The sequence below is a fragment of the Harpegnathos saltator genome, unplaced genomic scaffold (assembly GCF_003227715.2).
Source record: "Harpegnathos saltator strain DR-91 unplaced genomic scaffold, Hsal_v8.6 scaffold115, whole genome shotgun sequence".
Taxonomy (NCBI): domain Eukaryota; kingdom Metazoa; phylum Arthropoda; class Insecta; order Hymenoptera; family Formicidae; genus Harpegnathos; species Harpegnathos saltator.
In genome coordinates, this window is record NW_020229890.1 from 439,811 (window position 1) to 462,098 (window position 22,288).

The following is a 22,288-nucleotide window of genomic DNA, read 5'->3' on the forward strand; positions in this document are numbered from 1 at the left end:
AGAATACCCGCGAGGAAAGCGGCGAAAAGAAAAGAGGAAGGAAAAAAAAAATAAACGCCAGCCGCTGGAATTACGCCAGCAGCGAGCGAGCGCGCAACGCGAGATTAGCACCGTGCAATTTAATGCAACAGCGTCGCGGTCGGCCTCGGCGCGGCCGCCTATAGGGTGATCCGCCGGCTAAACCATCGAACCTCGACTTTTCTTTCGCGAAAACAAACGAAGGTGTTGGCGAGGTGTTCCGCGAGCCGATCCAAGCCCGAGAGAGCGAGAACGCGCGCAACAAGTCGTTGCCGAGCGACAGGAAAATGTCTCAGGCACGTCTCTCTTTCATCTTGTTTGCTTTCCCTTCGCACGTCTTTTCGACACCCTGACCCGGCCGGTTTGTCGCGCGTTCTTCAATGCAAATCGAGTTAGGTCCGCGGCGTAATGCTAATTGCAGGCGCGATTATCGCCGTGCTCTCAATGTTAACCGCCGAAAACGTGATTACGGAGGAAACTGCACGCGCTGGCCGAGCTCGCCGGCTTGATTTAGCATCACCCTGTATGGACATGTATACGCGCCTATGTGCCTACCTGTGCAGCTAAACAAACGAACGAAAGAACGGACGGACGGACGGACGGACGAGCGAACGAACGTACGTACGTACGGCCGAACGAAGGCCTGCACTTCGTAAGTCATTATTAACTCGCGTATAATTATGCGGCGAGGCGGAGAAACGGCTCCCATCGGGAGGGAAGGAGAGAGAGAGAGAGAGAGAGAGAGGGGGGAGAGAGAGAGAGAGAGAGAGAGAGAGAGAGAGAGAGAGAGAGAGAGAGAGCGGGCACAAGAGCGAAGATTCGCGACCGCGAAGTGTGGTGGTATTTAAATTGGCTTAGCGCGCGCATACGCGCTCGTCCTTTGAAGAACTCGCCGCGCGATTATCTCGGCTATTCTAGGCGAACATCCTGCCTACGGCGTGAGGTCGTTACATCGAGCCGTAGCATCGATACTACTATATCGGAAGGATGTATGAGTATTACGCGTCATTCGTATCACCGGCAGAATGTCGGGCTGCATTTATTCGCCTCTTCTCGCGTCGCTCGATCTCGCGAGGACAGACGCGCGCGCGCGCGCGCGCGATTCGCATTACATCACCGGTGATAATATCAGTTGAATGACACAGACGCGCAGCTATAATGCGACACGCGTAATATTTATCAATGGAAACACACGCGCGCAGCTGTTGGAAGTCTCTCACTAACGTGAGAGACCACGCGTCGTCGACGGCGAACCACTGGACGGCGAAACGGCAACGGTACAACGTCGGGAAGTAGTCGGGAAGTCGAGACTTTGGCATCGAGAAGACTCGCGCCAGAGAGGAGGGCGGTGAAAGGGAGGTCTGAAGCAAAGAAAAAAAAAAAGAAACGGAAGGAGAGGTCGTGTCCAAAAAATATTGTTTCCAGCCGGCTTCGAGCCGAACGACCGCAAACAACGATGGCACAATTTTCCGTTTGGTTTTTACGCGCCGCGGTAAATGCCACTCGTGGCTCGATTCCATGACAACGGCCGTTTCGTACGCGAGTAATGGAAAGTGGCAGTGAAAGTCACGGTCCGCGCGCGAATCTCGCGGATGCAAAATTTCTCTTGTTTGCGCGCGATTAGAGCGATCTAAGCGCGCGCGCCACGCGCCACGCGCGGCCGGCCGGGACTGTCGATTTCCACTTGAAGGTTGACTCGCGCGTTGATCCTGCGGCCGCGCCGCCATGGCGTTTCGCCGTGCGGCTTTAAACGCGCTCGTTATCTCGAACAGGCGCGGCCCGCTCTCCGCTTCGCGAGAGACTACTTCCTGGCCTGGCCAGGAATGAATATACATATATATCACCAATTTGAGAAATCTACCGTTGTCCGAGCGAGCGTATTTTTCGCACGCGGCAACAGACGCGATAGCGCAAGAGGATCGCGCGATTGCGCAACCGAGACAGACGCGAGCGAGTTTCTAGCTACGCGAGAGCGGCTCACACGCACCGATGCTACATTTTTCCGAGTGATTTACGGCGCGAGGGAGCGCGCTACGCTTCACCCGGCAATCGCGCGAAACGTTCGGCTCAATTGAATCTTACGAACCGCGCGCGTGTGTCTCTCTCTCTCTCTCTCTCTCTCTTTCCTTCTTTCTCTCTGGCTTTGTTCCTTCTGTTCCCCGCTCTGCAAGAAGCGGCGAGCGGCCGAGCGCTGATTTGCGTGCAAACGCGCGTTTCTGCAACGCCGTAAATCCCGCGGCGGAATATAAGAGGGCGGCAATAAAGGGATAATTGCGGCGCGCGCTAAAATCGAACGTTCTCTCTCCGTCCGCCGTAGAACGAGACTGTTTCACCTGTCGGCCGCTCGAACCGCTTGTTTCCACACGCCAGCACAATTCTGGGATTCTCGGGGCTCTCGTTACGACTCGCCTCGTCCCGCGCACTTTTCTATCTCTCCCGCGTAATTTTTCCGCCGGTTCACTTGTGTAACGGACTATTGTCCGCGGTGGCGTTTTTAGCGGCGCGAAGAGAATCCTCCGGCGAGCACTCGCGAAATTCAGCTCGACGCCGAAACACCCCCGGCGACGTGTCTCGATCCACACACGTCCGGGTCTCTCCAAGCACCTGGTCGTTTTCGTTTGCGCTTATTTTTGGTAAACGACGGACCGTCGGGCTTGCGATTTCCTCGGGATCGTCCTCGGGTCGACGTTGACGAGACGACAGAAGCACGAGTCTTCACGCGGAAATTCTCTCGCGCGACAAGTTCGCGCGCTCGCCAATGTCGGCGTAATACCGAAAAACACGCGCGCGATAACGATCGTTGACTTCGACACGAGTCGGCGAGCGCGAGATTACGCGCGACAAGTCGCAAACGTAAGCAAAAGAAACATACACCGGCTTGCGCGCGCGATTAGCCTGTCTCGTGCTTTCTCGTGTTTTGCTCGCTTCGCGTCCAGCTGGAGCGCCGGAGAGTAACGTCTCCTCGCACGCGCGGATGGAGATTTCACTTCTCGTCGATCTACTTTTCCGAAAGCCCACGATCCCACTCGAGGCGACCGCCGCCGCGTCGTCGTCGTCGTCGTCGTCGTCGTCGTCGTCGTCGTCGGTCTCGTTTATTCTTGCGACGAGCGATGCGAGCATACTTGCTCTTTTGGCATCGCTCTGTTGACGTCGTTGCGAAAACGATCGAAACAACAGCTTCCAGCTCGAATTCAGCTGCGATGTTGCGACGACTTTCTCGAAATAAATGCGAGAGAGCGAGAGAGAAAGAGAGAGGATAGTCGCGTAGCTACGCGCGCCATTCGGAACTTCAGGTGCGTGAGAAAACTCACGCCGCGACGACGACGACGGTGCGAGAGGTCGACAAGTGGAGGAAGAAGAAGGAGAAGAAGAGGAACATTGCATAATTAGGGATTGCGATGTCGGTTACATCGCGTCTAACCCAGCCTCGTACAAGCGCGGCGAACACATAGTCTTCGGCCTCCTACGGCAGTCTCTCCACTCTCTCGCACACTCGCACGCACGGGGTACAGGATGTCTCAAAGACGAAAATAGAATGTTTGCGCGACTTTAGAGCTGATTTCCCCTCGGCGATAACGATCCGCATTCTGATCGCACGCTTAGCGTTAGACGTACGAGACGCTCGAGACAAGCCGGACGCTCGTATTTCACGCTAAACATGCGCCGAGAACACGAACGGTTGGCGGCCATTGTCATTTATCGCGGTTTTACGACTAAGTTTCCGTCCAGATGGATAATCGTCCGAGAATCGCGTCTCTCTCGCGAGGGATCAAAACTTGTTCGCCATCGATCTTTCTTCGGGACGAGATTGAAAAATCGGCGGGGACGGCGAATTAAACGTTGAGATTAACCTCTCGATTGGCAAGCCGAGAGTCTCGCAAAAGTGCTCAGGTCGACGAAAAGTGAAATCTCGAAAGTTAAGCAACATCGTTAAAATTTTATGTCTAATGCTTCTTGAAATTTTTCTTCACGGACATGAAGCGAAAATTTTTCAAATTTAGAACGGTGACTCCAACATGACGATTAAAACAATAATCTTTTATCTCTTCAAAATAATACTGAATGTTTGCAACGGGGAAAGTCAGTGAATATATACAAAACTTTTATTCACGGTCTGTAAAATAAGAAAAACACCGAAATAACGAATAAATATAATTTACGACGATAAGTTATATAATATGTTTACAGACATTTCGTCTCGGTCATCCGTATCGGGCCTCGCTATTTCGCTACCTCGCTATTTCGAGTTTTCACTTTCAACAACATTCACCATCGAGAATCGAGAACGAGCTCAGAAAACCTTTAAACGTCCGATTTAAAAAATATTGAGCTACATCGGGACGTAATATTGCGTTTCCGCCAGTTTGGGCCACTTTTTGCGAACGTGATATTGCATTTCCGCCGATCAAGGACTTGAGATCACCGGCTTGTGGAGCATCCTGTAGACGAGAATGCAACACGCGAGCACCCATACTGAGAGGAACAGCCGCGTATCTACGATTATTTATCCGCGCGTTGAACAAATACCACGGCTCCCTCTCTCTCTCTCTCTTTCTCACACGCGGGCGCGCGCGTTCGCGTACGTGCGCCATGGGAAAGGTCATTGAAAAATCCCGGCCCTCTCTCGCGCGCAACAGCATTAGCGGAATAGAACCGTCGTTATCTCGCGGACGATGCGAGAGCGGCCTCCTCTCGCCGTGCGTCGATAACGCCCCGTTGTCGATCGCGTTGCCGCGCTTCGCCACGGGGACGAAGCTGAATGGAATTCGCAGCGGAGAGCCAATTACCAGTGAGTTTACGATCGGGGGAGGGGGGAAGAGGGGGGAGCTACCTGCCGGCGGAAACTCGGTTAGCTGTTAACCTTTAACCCCTTAAAGCCGCAACGCCGGCTCGGAACGGCAGCAGCTTTCGGTGGCATTGTCTCTCTCTCTCTCTCCCTCTCTCTCTCTCTCTCTCGATTGTCGAATTGAACTCGGAAACCGAAGACAAAACGGGACATTGTATCGACTGTGTGCCATTCGATGTGCCGGTGCGATTGTTCAGCAACATTCGGACGAAACGCAATCGCGGGACAAAGATTGAATCGCACTCCCGGTGCGGTGGGAGGGAGGGAATCGAGGCGTTAGCGTTCGACGAGGAAGCGGTTCCGGGCCCAGCCGGAGGACCTCCTCGTTCCTCTCGTTAATCTCGGTGTTCACGTACTCCTCCGCGCACTCCCCGAGTACATGTTACAATCACGCGAATAAAACATTAAAGCGCCGGGGCTCATACGTGTTCGCGGTCGTGTGAAAAGTCTAATAACCGTCAAGGTAAGAAACGGGCTCGACGATGCGGAGTCGCACGATCCGTCGGATTAACCGAAGCGAAGTGCAGCGTTTCCGAAGTAATCAGCGCCGCTAAAGGTCAGCTCGCGGCTCTCAGGTAGTCGCTTTATGATCCACGAGCGCGCAAACAACCGTGTTCTCTTTCGCTCTCGTGAAAGCAGGTGCGCGCTCGCGTGTCGCGCGGCCTTTACACCGTCGCTGTCGCCGTCGCTTCCACCGGCCGATAACGCTGGAAAAGTCAGCGACGATCTATTTCCGCGGCCACGGAACACGATACGCCGTTGAGCGCGCGCGCGAGTGCCTGTGTGTCTGTGTACGTGTAAATTTGATAACAAGCTTATTCCGAGCTTGTTCGTTCGCTCGCTTGTTCGTCGGAGAAAGCAGGCGCGGAGGAAGTCTCTCGACGATAATGCGGCGCAATAAACGATCGGATAGTCGGGCGCTCATGAGGGGTGAAAGAGATCCTTATCCTATTTTCTCTTCTTCGCTAATAGCTCCGAAGAAGCGCACGCTGTTCAGCGGAGAATTTGGCAAAGTGCGACGCGACCGTTATACTTCGGCGCTTGTCTCTGTTTCATCTTCTCTGTGTAGGACTCGCGAGTTGACACGCCAAAGTGTCAAGTACGAGACAATTTATCTTCTCGTCGGAAGAATCGGTTACTGAAAACGGGGACGCGCGTGTACCACAGCGGCGAACCTGAAAACACACTCACGCAACGGAGCCACTGATCTTGAAAGCAAATCGCGGATCCGACGCTGAATCGAATTCTTGCGAGCGATTGTGCTCGGCCCGCAACGCACGTTCCGCTGTAGTAAAGAGGCGTGATCGGTACACGTGAGATGCCGCGCGCGCGCGCGCGCGTTATGTAACGTCGCGAGTTCACCAGCCCAGGCTTACGTATCATTCGAAGGCCTACGTAGGTAAACGTAGGCTGCTGTCTACCTGCCTGCCCGCCCGCCCGCTCGCTCGCTCGCCCGGCCGAGGAGCATGGATTAACGAATTGACGCCTGGAACTTTCCTTTCCCTTATACGCGCGGTGAAAACCTAGACGGTGATGCACGAATTAAGGCTCGCGCCGGCTGTTACGCGAAAAAGGAGAATTCAGCTTTCCGCCGATTGTGCGGCGTATTTTGCTCTCGGAATTTCTTCTGCTTTTCTCCCCGTTTGAAAACGTCCGCGTCCGATCCGCTGATGGCGTTACCCTTTTAATTGGACGCGATTGTGCAAGCTGCGACGCGAGCTGACTTTCCGCGCGTCTTTGGGCAAACGAGGAAAATTCTCTTGCACAGAGAGAGAGAGAGAGAGAGAGAGAGAGAGAGAGAGAGGGAGAGAGTTGCGCCGAGGGAAGAGATTTCAATCGCAATCCACCTTGGACGCTACTTTTGAGCCGCAGCGCGCAGCGGTTTCCACGGTTTAACGCGGCAATTTTCCTCGGCGGAAGATAATTAGTCGATTAGCTAACAAGTGTAACGCAACGTGAGAGACGAAGATAATCGGTTACTTTATTCTCCCGCCGCAAGGGCTACATGCCCGCGGCGCATACCTGCGGCATGGTGCGACGCGCTCGCTCGCTCGCTCGGTCTCGCGTCTCTCTCCGGTCGCGCGAATTTTCGACTTTCACCGGCAAAAACGTCCCCGTCTCCAGTGAAAACTACGATCTCGAATCGGTGCATAATCGCGCGCGATGCTCGTCCGTCGAACAATATAATAATGCTCGTCCGAGAGCGCGGTTAGAAAGCTCCGCGAGCCGGGCGATGCAACCGCGATCGCCGAGTGAAACATTAACATCAATAACCGCGGCGGGACTGTGAAGCGAACATTCGACGTGAACGAACGAACGCGGCGCGCGTTCGTTCGTTCATATCGGAAATATTAATAGCACTTTTACTCCCCCCGAGGCGCTTGATTCACTCCGCTCGTCATTTACGATCCGTCGCGGCTGTTCGCGCTCGGCGAGTTTCGCTCGTTTCGGCCGCGTCGGGATCGCGCGGCCGAGGAAGCTACCGCGAGATGAGAACCGAACGGTCGGATTTAGACTGAGAGCGGGAGCAGCGCGAGGAAACACCGTGTTTGCAGTTCAACACCGGCCCCGGTCGCTATTATCGTCCCGCCCGGCTTTTATCGGCGATCTGATTTCAGCCCGCCCCGTCTGCCGCAATTTCGCGGAATGCGCTCCCGCGGAGTTCTGCGGATTCTTGCCTTATGGGCATTGCGCTCGCAAAGAGCAACACGGCCGGATCGTGCGGCCCAACGCGGCAATTAGCGCGAGAGAAACGGGAGCAATCGCGCGCGGAAAAATGAAGATAAACCATCGCGCACGTAATAACGCCATTGTGTGTTTTTTACGGCTGCGTCCGTCCGTTTTATTTCCGAGCGCGCTTCGAGCCGCGACTTTCGAGGCGCTTCTGGCAGAAACTGCTCGGCCGGATCGCTACGATACGAATTCGATTCTTGAATGGCCACCGGCAGCCTACTCTTTTGCCGGTACGAGAAACGACTTAAGTCGCGCGATTACTGCGGCAGTCAGACGTCGCGACGTCGTCGACGAGACTGCCAACGGCCGAACGAATGGAGCGTTGCGGTTGCTCGCAGCGTACCCGCAGCAGATGTTCCTTTTTTCTCTCGGCTTGCCTCTTCTTTTTTTTTTTTCGCGAGGGGGTACATCGTGCCCCGTACAATTAAGCCGCAAAATTACATGATAATTTCAGCGACATATGTCCGTCGCCTTCGCGCGCGCGCGCGCGCACACACACACACACACACACACACAGCATATGTAGGTGCACACACCTACCAGCAGGAGAGGTGCATCGAAAGGTGATATCGCATTGATCCTCTCCATACCACCACGCTCCGTGGTAAATGGTGCAACATTTGTTGCAACGTCGCGCCGTAACAAATAACAGAACCTGTTCTCGGCGAGATTATGCGATGCGCTCGCGCACGGCAGATTTGTTTTCGCGAGCGGCGCGAGAAGCCCAAGCACGCGCCGCGTGTATTCGCTCAATTATAAAACTTCGCGGCGAATTTAGAGTCGATCTCGCCGCTTAATAACGATCGCGTGAGCGGCGGCTACGCTCGGGACGGGAAAAATACGCGCGAGCAGGACATGAGGGATACGGAAAGGTATAGAGGGGAAGAAGAAGAAGAAGAAGGAAAACATTTCCCGTCGTCGTGGGGCGACGGCAGAGAAAAAAAAGGCAGACGCGGAAAGTCAACAACCTTGTCGGATAATTAACGGCACATTGAAGGAGAGTTGTTTTGCCTTCGGTAGCCGGCAGCTAAAACGTCCGAGGGACATCACCGCCGCTGATGGATGCCGCTGACCCGCTGACACACATCGATCTCTTCGAAATGCACACACGCGCGCTTCTTACACGCACCTGTGTGTGGCTCTACCATGCGCGAATACCAACGAGTCGTCGGTTTTACCGTCGCGCGTCAATGAACTCGCCGCCGCGGTGCTTTTCCATTTGGCTGATTACTCGTCGCGTTTCGTCGCGCGGACATCGGCGGAGAGAGAGAGAGAGAGAGAGAGAGAGAGAGAGAGAGCGAGCGAGAGACGTTACGTTCGCCGAAAGTAATCCCACCAACGATACAGCGGGAGTTTTTCTTCGAGCGCGAAGAATGTCGCTCGAGGAATCCGCTCGAACTCGCTCGTCCTTCGGTCAAACTCCCGAAGCTTTTACGTCGCGATTCATCCTCGCGCTCACGCTCGCTGGCCCTTGATATTGCCATCACGCCGTCGCGTATTTACGACGTAACTGCGCGCGGGAGGGGGGGAGGGAGGCGATAAAAATCGGATGATTATTATGGGAGTATGAAACACCCGCGAACATCGTTCAGATATAACGATCGAGATAACAAGATTTTAATTATCCGCGATAGATGCTCGCGGGGCATAAATTGATCCGCAGATACGATCTGCCGCGATTCGCCGCTTTCGACCGTGTGAAAGTGAATCCATCCTCCCTCCCTCCCGACCGCTCCTCGTCTCGCGAGTCAAAAAGTTGCAAAGTCAATGACACGGCGCCGAGCGTCGCGGCGAGTTCGATCGTATAGTATATACATGTGTGTGTATGTATCAATAATAATAATATGGATAACGTAATATTACGTGGCGACCCACTTCGAGAAGAGGAGAAGAGGATAAGATCAGCGAGGGCTGTCAGGATAAAACGAGGCTGATGCAAATGTAATATAGTTCGCGGACAGAGCGAGAGAGAAAGAAGGAGAGAGAGAGAGAGGGAGAGAGAGAGAGAGAGAAAGAGATGATGAGTCATTTGGCGGGGATATTTATTTCGCGCTCGGTTACGACTTAATTAGTCAGCGTAATAAACGATACGTTAACAAACGATACGCTTCGGCCGAGCGTTACACTCGACGATCGTTACGTCCGCGGGCCCATTTCACTCAATTTTCTCAGCTCGAGGAGAGCTGGCCGGGCCGCATATCCAGCCTATTAGATTCGCCGAGACGGAGAACCGACCGGAGAGAAGGATCCTCCTGCGCAAGAGACAGGCATGTCGCGTTTAATTGCTACCGCTGTTGACTTTAGCAGGGATTTATGATGCGCTTTAGGTAGGCGGGCTTACGTGACGACCGGATGGAACAGGAGGAATCAAATATCCGTTGTGCAACCCACATGCCTGCTCGCGGAACGGTCTTGCTACGGTCTTAATAAGGTGTAACATTATGCAATTACCCGTCTAAGTAGCTCGGCAAAAATCACCACTATTCCATATATTCCGATAGCGGCCGATTCCGTCGTAATGGAATCCTTTCATCCGCGCGATCTACAAGCGTCTCCCCGTCAGTCTTGCTCGATTGACGAGCAAGACCCGCGAGCAGGTGAGCTTATTTTTTTTCGCCGCGAGGATGCCATCAGATTTAATTTAATTTAATTTAATTTTGTTTCATTTTATTTAAATGATTTAATTGATTAAAGAAGAAGTTCCCTCCTCATGGAAGGAACGTCCTACCGCGCCGCGCGCCTTTCGACTCTGAGACCTTGCTTATTACGTAAAATTCGTAAAATTTCGTAAAATTTCGTAAATTATCCGTTCACCGTGGTGTAACCTGACTAATCGAAAGAGGCACGCGCGGCTGATACTCGAATCGCGCGAATCGCGGTCGAGGAAGTGTTTGCTCAAGATCGCGGGTACATTTGAATTCGAGAAAACGCGGGCCGTCGAGAGGCGGCGTAGCCGCTCGCGAGATTATTGCTTTTCGCGTTTCGCGTGAGCGTTCCCGTTAGCCGCAACGAAGAAATTATTTACCATCCTATCGGCATTGTGCCGCATTAAACCACCGGCCGAGCGGATAGCGCGCCCGGCGGAGGGACGACGGCTCGAAACTTTACTGCCGGGAGATGATCACCGTTACCGTTCACCACAAACACGGCAATGAGCTTTGTGGTTCTTTTCTTTTTCCGCGACGCTCTCCCCTTCTCCTCGTCTCTCTCTCTCTCTCTCTCTCTCTTCAGCCGTTCCGGTCGGAACGGGCGGAGGAAAGAAACCTGTAACGAGGATCGTAAATCGTTAACGTGCATCGAAAGAATCCCGGAAACGAGTCGTCTCGTCCGTTTTTTTCCCGGCGCGCATGCGAGAGAGAGAGAGAGAGAGAGAGAGAGAGGGGGAAAGGGAGGAGAGAGAGGGAGACAAAGAGAAAGAGATCGAAAACTTTCCCTATGACCGATATTCCACGCGATTTATCATCGTCGGCGGACATCGGAGATCGGCGGTCAGTGTCACTTTTCTTGCTTTCTAAAGCATCGCGGCAAAATTTCCCGGCCGTGCGTGCACGTATCGTAACTTCTCGCTCTGTTCAACCGCAATATACGATAACAAATGTCTGTGTGGTAATACGGAGCAATAAGAGCCCTTAGACACGGTCGAACCGGCGGAGCACTCGCTTGTTACCTGGCGTAAAAAGCGAGCGCGTTCATTAATCATCGGCCGAGAGTCGTTCGTCGTTTTTTTCCTCACTTCTTTCTTCGTCTCGCACGGAAATTCCGTTCGCACGATAGCGGAGGAGCACGTGGTGGATTCGTGACCCTCGACAGCGGTCGACGATCGAAACCGCGAAATCCACCGCTGGTTCGACGATCCGCACGCCAGTGAGTCGATCGATCGGAGACGCGGATTCCCCGGATCGATCGGAACGTGGCCGGTCGCGCGTGAAGGGAAGAAACGCGAAACACGCCCGACTCCTTCCGTCTCTCTCTCTCTCTCTCTCTCTCTCTCTCTCTCTCTCTCTCTCTCTCTCTCTCTCTCTCGTGTATCTCGGCCGTTTTGCGCCGTTCTAGGCCTCGGCGCGGGCATAGTTAGGCCGGCAATTCGGCCGTGACGAAAACGAATTTTACTTGGGAAACGGCGACGTAGCGCGCGTTTCTGCGCCGCGCGAAATTCGCGTGATGCGAATGGCGCAATAATCGCTCGCAGCGGCGTACGAGCTATTGGAATTCGAATCGGATTGTATCTTGCTCGACTCGATTCGATCCGAGTCCGCGAATCCTTACTGCTCGAATTCGAACTACTCGAGGATCTCGAATCGCGAGGATTTACGGAGCCGGCAAGAACAGGGAGCATCGAGATGGTACTTTTCGCCGCTCTTAAGAGGAATCAATTAATGCAAAACTAAATGATCAAGAAGGAATATAGAGGAGCTCTAATGTTAATCGTTATAATTCAGAATCATCCTTCCGCGACGTCAGCGGCGCGACTCATCGCGCCCGTCGCGAGCCCGGAGAAATACTCGGCGCGTGTGTTAGTTAGTCTCCCGTTGGTTAAAAGTTACTCGCGGTGACATCCGACGAGTTGAAAGTCAAGTTTCGACGATTCGATTCGATTCGGACGGAATTCCGTCGATTCGCACACCCCTGAGAGGTCGAGAGACGCCAGAGGCGTTATCCGGCGAGTGACGTAGACAGGCATGAATTTCGTAAATCGATACCGCGCGGGACCGGAACGATCCGTGTCACTGTGCCCGACTCGGAGCTAAAGAAAAGACTCCGCGTATAATTTGTATGTGGCGTGTGCGCAACATATGCTCCGTTTCCAACTGTGTCTATAGACGCTCCAGTTGCGAGGCATCGGAGCGTGGATTCCATAATGACCCGAGTGAACCGGAACAACCGGCTGCGAATCAGCAATTAATGCCATTTTAAGACTCGGCAGGAAAGAGGCTCGAACGGCGGTTTGAGAAGAAGAAGAGTACACGAGTCGGGAGCCGGGAGTAACTTTCCGAGTGATCGCAATCCGAATTTTTCTCGAGTAATCTCTTGTAAGAAAAGGGCAATCTCTCTCTCGCTCACTTTTTCTTATAACAAAAAGGCAGTCCCTCTCTCTCTCTCTCTCTCTCTCTCTCTCGCTCGCTCTCTCGCTCGGACTTCTTCTCGGCGGAAATGCGCGTGTAAAATCGCCTTTACGCCTGGCTGTATAGTAATGACGCTCCGTGAGCGTTCGTATGGCGCACTCACCGTTTCGCGATGAGTCCGGCGATGACGTCCGGTTGTCCAGGTCCGTCGATGAGACCCACCGCGGCACATCCTGGCTGCGTGGCTCCGCATCCGCCCGGCTCACGTAGTCTCACGTTCGATCGCTCCTTCATTCACTCCACTTTCGCGGCACTGCACTCGCGACCGCGTTCGTTTTTACGGTGTGCAACGACTTAACGTAAAGTCGGCGATAAATTCCAGCGCTCGGAGAACGCGCTCGCGTGTCGGGCGCATCGCGTATAAAAATGTCCAAGAGCATGGCACTTTCCGCGAGATCGCGAGAGAGAAATATCCCGTTTCCCGTCCGCGGATAATTATATCTTGTCGAAAACACGGTTCTCTCCGCGCGAGGACTGCGATTCTCGCGAAAAACGGTAGGACGTGCGCGTGTTGCATTCAGCGTGGATGCCGATCGGCGGATAATATCGCAAGTCGTCGGCTGTGAAAAGATCTCGGAAACTCGCCGTCGCGACAATTGCAAAATCGATTACGAGCGGAACCATCGTTCGCGACCGTTAGCTCTGGCAGATCTGGAACAAAAGAAAAGCTTCCCCCCCGATTAGTTACATCGATCGATGTCGGCGAATAAAAAATGTACGGTAGCTCTAGGCTGTATATTCCATTGTCAACTAAACACTTGACTTTCGAACGACAAATAATCATCACTTTTAAAATTCCAAGAGATTACGAGGACGTACGCAACGTCTCTCGCATGACAATATCGTAGCGTATACGAAATAACGTAACACGTCTCGCGCACGTTGTTTTCATTTTGATTGTAAAATCGGGACTCACGCGTCACGTATCCCGATACTTGTATATATTATTGTTTCCGAAATCACGTGTCCATTCAAGCGCGGCAAACGCGCTGGAAAGCGCTGTTGTATTTATTCGCTTATTTACCGCGCGTTCCCTGTATTAATATTACACGCAGTATATAAATATTGTATTAATATTATACAATATATAAATTTATAATAATATTATACGCATTAACGGTACTCTTTCTCTGTATATTTTATTATTATTATTATTATTATATTATATATTCCCTCCATGTAGCACTTGATTATTTGTTTGTATCCAAACTATCGAGATTTATGCAATGATTTATGCGACAAAAAGGCCGCGATATCGAGAAGTAACGGCTCTCGTAAAGACGAAGCGCGTAAAGCGAATCGCGCAGAAAAGAGGCGACACAATGAGTTTACCTGGTTTCCTCCGTAGGCAGGAAACGAAAGAAAACTTCTTACACTCCCTTGAATGTTCGTGTGCACCCAAGAGGAAACAGTACGAGAAAAGAAGTACGTTTGGCTACTACTTAATCGCGTTACATTTGAAGTAGCTTAAGCCGCGCGACCTGTTTCGAAACTGGTCTTTTCACTCACGAAACTGGTCGGGAGAGAGAACGCTTTTGAAAAGTTTTGCTCCTTTGTGAGACCATCTCGCGACGCTCGTGCGCGATTTAATTGCCAATTTCGTGACAAAAAACAATCGACACGGTCGGTCACAAGCTATTTTCACGCGTAACGTTCGAGGTCTTATACAATATGGCAATAATTTGCCTGTGGAGAGATTAACCATAGGCTATGGTGGCTATGGCGGGGACCAGAAGGCGAATCGCCGGCGGTGCGTTAAACGCGCCTGGTAACAATTTGTCAACTTCTGGTTCGACTGCTTGCTACCAGTTCTAAAGTTAGACGTCGAGAGCCTCGCAGCAACGCGTGTTTCACTCGATCATTCCTGAGGCTAAAACGCTTAAAGTGCCGCCGTGAAAATACAATGCAACGGCTCTCGCAACTTTACCGTGTCGGATCGATTCTACTTGGAAATTTCCGAAGCTTCTAGTGGAACTTACATTCTTAACTTTTCTCTCTTTCGTAAATTTCGCAACAGATTGAAGATAAAAATGTTTGGGCGTGTTCCAGTGAAATACGCAAACAGAGCGAATGTATCTAAAACTTTGTCGAAACGCACGAAGAGCTGCGTTTCTGAAATTCGAAATCGTCGAACGTGTACAGGAAATGAAGAGACCAGCGAGATTAAGATTTCTCTCTCTCTCTCTCTCTCTCTCTCTCTCTTCTCTCTCTCTCTCTCTTTCGATTGCGATTTCTGCGGAACACCGCGATGTGCATTATAGATCTTTCGCCTTTCATTGGCGATACAATGCGAGGCACGAAGAGCGAGCCAGAAAAGCAGTCACGAGAGTTGAAAGGACGAGGAACACTCGTCAGGGCGTGCCTTTCCGTGTTCCTCGCAGCCTTGCATCAACTTTCTCCGCATTGTCGGCGAGCTGGACGTTCCTCGCGTCCTTCGTGGCTCGCGCTATCACCATAATGCTGAAGTGAATAACGATAACAACAAATACCATCGCGCGAGCTCACGCGAGAAACGCGAGAAAAATAGAGAGCAGTAGTGTGCGATAACGGCGGCTCAGAAATAGCCGGCCGCATCGTTATCGCGCGCTTAATAACGCGAACGGAAAACGCGTTCAGGCGCTTCGACGCGACCTGGCTCTCTTTTTCGAGCTGTCCCCAAGTTGCTCGAAACCTGTCCTTCGTTATGATGATCAGCATAAGACGCGAATGGAATTTCTAATCGCCGATCCAGAGACGTCCTGTTAGAGACTACTACGCGATATCTACACGCGTGTCCGAATTCAAAGCGCGACAAGCCGGAGGATCTCGTGAGCTCAATCTTCGAGAGAACAACAGCGCCGTGCCAGGAGCCATGCAATATCGCGCGCGGCACGAGTTCTTCGTGGAGAACAACTCGTAGGCTCATTGTTTCCCCACCGAAATAGAAGTCACTTCTCCCGACGCCAATATCGTAATCCTCCCGGTTGAAATTTCTCCCGTTAGCTCCTTCCACGCGTCGGCACGTTGCGCTCTCCCTCCCGCGAGGCGGGAATTAGCATAATTCGTGAGTGGAATATCGAGTTCCGGATTAATACGTGTGTATGAGCACGACGGTCGCGATCGTGACACGGGCGGGTCAGCCGGACAGAGGCGGACAGAGAGAGAGAGAGAGAGAGAGAGAGAGAGAGAGAGAGAGAGAGAGAGAGAAGGAGAAAGAGAGCGACAGGCTGGTGCGGACTGGCGAGATACGTGCGAGACGTTTGCGATAGTCGTAACACTTTCGGGCTCTCGATCGTCAAACGGTGATATCGGTACGACGGTAACGGTACGTCTTCCCCGCATTATGGCCGCGCGACGAACGCCACGTGCATCTCTATTGTCCTCCGCCGCGCGATTGCACAGAGAGATCCTCTCGGCGGCAAGCGGCAATTTGACTGTTGTTGCGCACAAGCGACGTCGCGCTCGGATGTGTCGGCCATTGCATAAAAAAGAAGCGGCGATTAGAAGCGCGTTAAGAGATGCAGTCGGTTATCCCACGGGGTGGAGGAGGGGGGGGGCGAGGCGTTACGTAACGCGGCATATGCGCATTCCGCGGATGCTGAATGCGGTCGGTGGCCGAGGAATAAAATAGTTATTATCCCACGGCCGAACGCGATTCGATTGTCCCGATGGAAATTCTCACGCTCGCCTACGCCAGTCCCGAAAATTGATATTCCGCCGGGCGAGGGGAACCGCTCCTGCTGCGGCGGTTCCTCCTCCCCGACGAAGGGTGGAGTCGTGGAGAAGAGTTGCCGAGAAAGAGCGCCTCCGGCGAAGAGGCAGAAGCAGGGTTATTCTAGACCAGACTCGTGCTCCCGCTAATGACTGTCATTTACCCGGTGTCGTCCGCGTGTCTTACAGCGTCCGCGTCCCGCCGATCCCCACGTCGCCGAGTGCATGTTCTTTGCGCATAATCTTTTCAATGTCCGCCGGAAGATGGATTCGCGCGGCATCATTAGCAATGTGTCCTTGTTCAGTTTCATCTCGGTTCGACTCCTTCGCCGCATGTATGACTGGCTCTCCCTCTTTCCCTCCCTTTCGTCTCTCTTTTACTCTCCCTCTTTCTCTCTCTCTCTCTCTCTCTCTCTCTCTCCCGTCTTTGCTTCTCTTTCTTGCCTTCATGTGGAATTCCTCGCGACTCCTCCACCTTTGGCCGACGTTCCTCGGCGCACCACCTCCGCTTCCTCAGCTCGCCTGCCTTCCTTCCTCGTGCCGGCGGCGTGCGCGGTGCGCCAGGTGTGGTCATTAATTTCACAGCGAGGTGGAAAAAGGTCGGCGAGGCCGAACAAAGGTACCGAGTCGCTCGCTCACTCGTCCGTCGAAGCGAGAGGGGAAAATGAGGATCTTTGCGAGACAATTACTCGCGAAGGTGAAATAAGACCACGCTGGTATTACAGCGACGCTTCTCGTTGGGCGACGGATATAGTCGCCGCCGCCGCCGACGACGACGGCGAGAAAACGTACGAGACGAGTAGCGGAACGAATGCAAGCCATCTCGCAAATTTCCTTACCGCCCTCTTCAAGTTCATTTTTCCCACGGAGGTAATAAGGATCTGATCGCGCGCGGGAAGGTTCGCCGGATGAATTATACTTAATCATCGTGGAAACGTCTGGAATGTTCGGTGACCGAGATAAAAAGTCGCAGAGCTACGCCGCGAATTAATCAACGCGGTTCGGAGCTGCACAGTGTTCGAAGGCTCGCGCCTGCGTCTCGAGTTTCAGCAGGAGCCCTCTTGCAGGAGAAGCAATCGAAGGCGCGCGCGTCGGCTTCGCTCTCCTGCCCGCTCGGCTGCGGCGTACGAAATGGCGTTATTTATATGCATCCTTTTTACGATGCCGACAGGTCCGGTGGCTCCTCCAGCGCGTCAAGTGCTGGCACGGGATCATCGACCGGTGGAGGTCCTGGGAACCCGGCGGGAGGCGGCAGGATGGCCGTCATCGGCGTGACCAGGAACGTACGGCTGAGGCGTCGCGGTAACGCCGGCTTCGGCTTCTCGTTACGGGGTGGACGGGAGTACGCCGCCGGGTTTTACGTCAGCGACGTCCAACCGGGTGGCGAGGCCCATCGGAACGGACTGAGGGTACGTATTTTTCAGCGATCGCTACCTAATTCTGTCTCTGTCCCTCTCTCTCTCTCTCTCTCTCTCTCGAGCGAGCGAACGAGCGAGCGCGACCGGCGACACGACAGTCTTCTTGTCTCTCATTTCCCAGCTAACGGTCTCAGCACTCGGCTCACATGTCGCTTTCAGGTGGGCGATCAGATCTTACGGGTGAACGGCTATCCGGTGGAGGACGCGGTGCATCAGGAAGTCGCGCTGCTGGCGAAGAATCAGCAAGTCCTGGTGCTCAAAATCCGAAGTAACTATCTCGCCTGTGTATCTTAATTATCGCTCGGCTCCGCGAAGTACCTCGGACGTAAATCAGTTCTCTGCACTTTGTACGAGGTATAAGCCTCGCGTTTCGGAGAGGAAGGAAAAATAATTAATAACAGTAATACACGCGCGCGCGCAATAATCTCTATCTCGTTGCTGATAGCGGGAACTTATGGCTTTCGATTTGTATTGCAGGCGTAGGGATGATACCCGTGAAGGAGTAAGTATCGAAACTTAATTAAAACTTTGCGTGAATCCACCCCCCCTCTCTCTCTCTCTCTCTCTCTCTCTCTATTTCTATCTACATCTCTCTCTCTCTCTCTCTCTCTCTCTCTTTCTGCGCATAGGCGCGTCCTCTCGCCGCGCGCTCACGCTGGCGCGGATGCATCCTCTCGTTTTACAAAAATCCTTTATGATTCGCAAAGCAACCCGAACGATCCGGTTACCTGGCACATGGTGCAGCAACAGCAACAGCAGCTGCAGTACAACGAAACTGGTTTAGGCGGCGTCCCGAGCGCAGAAGTCAGAATTCGGATTCTCGTCGGCGAAAAGGGTCGGCTGGGATGCGGCGTTTGCCGGGGCATCGTACCGGGTCTCACTGTCCAGGTTGATAGCAGCTTTCAATCGACTGTGCTTATCTGTTAATATAACCAGCGAGTAGCTTTCTCGAGACTTTCCACATCGCGTTCACAAAGCGTTTCGAGAGCATGACTATAAAAACAAACCCCGCTTCGTACGCTTCATTCACAAGTAAAAGATATCCAGCTCTGCATTCGAGCATTTCGAAGCATGAACAAGATATTCACGAGTGTGCTCTCAATCAGCGTGCCCGAGAGACAAAGCGTAAAGAGCGTAAAATAAACACGAGCGAAGAATACGAAGCCGCCGGTCCGGGGGTAAGCGGGGTGACTCTTCTCGAGACTCGAGATTCAACGACGTCACAGGACTGAGGACTAATCTCGTTCGTTAATAAACATGCGTACACGCTCGCAGGGCACGAGGGAGGGCGGGCCGGCGCGAGCGGCTGGCCTCAAGGCCGGCGACGTAATAATCTGGTGCAACGGCCAACGACTCACCGATCTGCCGTTCGAGAGGGCCATCGAGGTGATGCGCAGTTCGGCGATCCTCGACCTCGTGGTGCAACGACCTACGCCCAATCACCTTTACGACTGCCCCGAGCCGCTGTGGACGCGCGGCTCCAGCGGCTACGACTCCGAGACGTCGAGCGTGGTGGCCGCGAGCCCGCCGCCCCAGCCGAACAACCCGTCGTCCTCGCCGCAGCACCAGGACGGCAGGATGCACCAGCGGTATCCGCGCGACGACGCCTGCAACAGAAACGGCAGGTCAGCGTCGCGAATTTAACGGCCTCGCGCGCGGCCGGTAAAAGACGGACGGAGGGAAGGAGCGAGGAGGAAAACGAGAAATCGAAGATAATGATCGACGAAGGAAGCGCGCGCGATCGAGGGTTTCCGTTTCGCATTAATGGGAAATCGCGCGAGTTATTAACACGCGCGCGCGTCTTCCTATCGCGGATCTCTCTCGGGGCTTCGCGAGCGACGCGAATGACTGGTCGCGAGCGTGTCGCGATAATTGAAACCGCGCTGCCGATTGCAATTACCGATCGCACTCCGGCGCGTCGTTTATCATTGCGCGAATCGGCCTCGCGAACGTCGATCGCGTTACTGTTATCTGCGACACTCGCTATGCGCGTGTATATTATGTGCATACGGATGCTCCTCGACTCGCGACGAGTTTGCGTCGCGATAAGCCCGTCGTGCGTCGAAAGGTGCGTTCGACCTGGTGCGCCTGACTGACTCATCGGGAGGAGATCCAGTTTGAAAATTCGAGCTTTCCATCGAATGCATGTCGCGCTTTGCGCGCGCCATCGCGCGAATCGAAAAATCGTAGGTCGGGGGACCGTCTTTACACACATCGCTAGCCGGTCGCGGGACGTTATCGGGTGCATCGATGAATTTACAGCGAGAGAAAGTCGCTCCATTAACAGGACATTTCGCGATAGGGATCGCTAGACTCGGCCAGACGGCGAATTCCTTGCCGCCACGTAAACATTTATCCTGTTTCTCCTGTTCCCCCCGGCCTCCGCCGCCACCGCGCAAAAGTCCCCGTCCCGCACGAATTCCGTTCTTTAGAAATCGGCGCGCGCGCACGCGCTCGCTTGCGTAATCGACCGCGGACATGTATATAAATTTTATCCTCATTTCCTGGATATGCCTTGCAGAATATGCTGTCCTCTCGCGCTGTCCACCAGCAGCTGCAGTTCCTCCTCGGAATGGGCGCATATGGAGCAGGTAAAGGATCGATAGGAAGCACCCATCTTGACAACACAGTTGCGCTGTGCGAGATCGATTTGAGAGAAAACATCTTTCGACCGCACATATTGTGCGTCTCTTTTTCTTCCCTCCGAGAAGAATAATCTAACTTCCGCTTTCTCGAATTGTGCACCGGGGATAATCATTAGAAATCTCGCGCGGCTCTTCGAGAAAGCGAAAGCACGTTTTAGATCGTGCATCTGCAATCTCGCTTGTCTTTTCCTAATGTTAATTTCATCCAGATCAAATAAATAATTTCCTTCCCCGAGCCGCGATACGCTCCACCACCGCTGTAGCTTGCGAAATGTGTTGAAGCGGAGATGCGACTGCGGCATCGGAACTTGACTCCGACTTGACGTGACCGTTTTCTAGGCGCCGGAATGGACGCGAAAACCGAATAACACGACCGTAATTCGTGTTAATCAGAGCTCGAACCAGAACCAGAACCAGAATCACCGGCCTATACCGGGCGGCCAGTATCACTTCAACCCGCGCGGCAATTATGAGGATGACATCGACAACGAGCCGCTTTACGATCCCGTGGCGCCTAGGATCGACTACGAGGTGCACGATTTCGACGCGAATCCGCGGGACGAGGCTAATCGGCGGCTGGCTTACCGGCGAGATAACGTGCGACAGCAGGACGTGATTTACGACGGACCCGCGGACGACTTGCCCATGTACCATGGCTCCAAAGTAAGAAGCTCCGTAAGAGACCCGCGTGCGCGCGCGCGCGCGCGCGCGCTTTCCATTATCGTGCCATTTCTCATGCTTTGAGATATACGGTTGCGTTGCGTTGAAACTGATCGAACAGACCGGTTGAAATGAAATAAACGAGATGTATTAACGCGCGCGTACCGCGAATGATTCTGCGTCCAGGAGAACGGCCAAGCGGTCGGCAATCGATTGGCAGACCTGCAACTCATGCAAAGACAGAGCGAGGCCGAGAGGAAGACGATAACGACTGTGGAAGTGCATCAGTCAGTTTGTCCACCTGCACCACCTCCGCCGCTTCCTTACAAATGGCCAGCAGGTTTGACGACTTCTCTCTTTCTCTCTCTCTCTCTCTCTCTCTCTCTCTCTCTCTCTCTCTCGTGGAATCATTAGAATAACAACTGGACGCACGGCGTTCGCGAGCGAGCGAATGCTGAAGGAAGAAATTGCCTCCTTCTAACTAACGATCTGTCCGGAAACGTAGATCCCGAGAGGACGAAGTGTCTTCCCGCGTGTGATTTCTCCACGACGTTTTTGCTTAATATTTCGAAAATTATTATTGTCCGACGAGACGTATGTTAATAATATTCCCTAGATTATTATTATTCAAAAATTCCATCATTAATAATCAATATAATTAAATGGTCAATATTGATGATAATGAGATAAATAATGTTGTCTACGCCCAATGCTCCGTCGAAAATTTCACGACGGTTCGAGCGACAGATTCGATGTTTCTCATCGCGATTATAATTATGTGAATCACTCATCGTTGCAGAGACCAAACCGATGAACGCCATGGGTATGCAAATGGGCAGCACCATGTCGATGGGCAGCACCGGCTCCACGGAGACCGAATCGAGCCTCGAGTCGTCCTGCAGCAAGGACTCCGCCTCGACATCGTCGTCGTTGTCGACGTCGTCCTGCGAGCCCGCGTCCACCGTGTCCTACGGCTCAGCCACCGGCGGGTCCAGCAGCGTCGCCAGCAAACCGTCGGAGACTTCGACGGCCGCATACGCGACGCCGCGCAACTGCGCTGCAAGGACCTCGCCGATCGCCAGCACCGATCTGAGCACCGCCATCACGCAGGAGCTGCAGAGGCGAGCGCAACAGGTACACATCGTGCACCACGTC

General features: G+C 53.2%; 1 protein-coding gene across 2 annotated transcripts in view; it reads left to right on the forward strand.

The window, feature by feature from the left end:
- Nucleotides 1-22,288, forward strand: part of LOC105188272 (uncharacterized) — a 39,440-nt gene that overhangs the window by 11,372 nt on the left and 5,780 nt on the right. The window contains exons 2-10 of one of the 2 annotated variants that reach the window (XM_011149635.3): nt 17,582-17,819; nt 17,988-18,096; nt 18,306-18,330; nt 18,536-18,716; nt 19,104-19,453; nt 20,350-20,419; nt 20,813-21,136; nt 21,320-21,473; nt 21,933-22,267. In XM_011149635.3, the coding sequence (XP_011147937.2) occupies nt 17,582-17,819; nt 17,988-18,096; nt 18,306-18,330; nt 18,536-18,716; nt 19,104-19,453; nt 20,350-20,419; nt 20,813-21,136; nt 21,320-21,473; nt 21,933-22,267 (1,786 nt within the window). The remainder of the gene's footprint in view (nt 1-17,581; nt 17,820-17,987; nt 18,097-18,305; nt 18,331-18,535; nt 18,717-19,103; nt 19,454-20,349; nt 20,420-20,812; nt 21,137-21,319; nt 21,474-21,932; nt 22,268-22,288) is intronic. The other variant, XM_025302631.1, reaches the window with a different exon arrangement.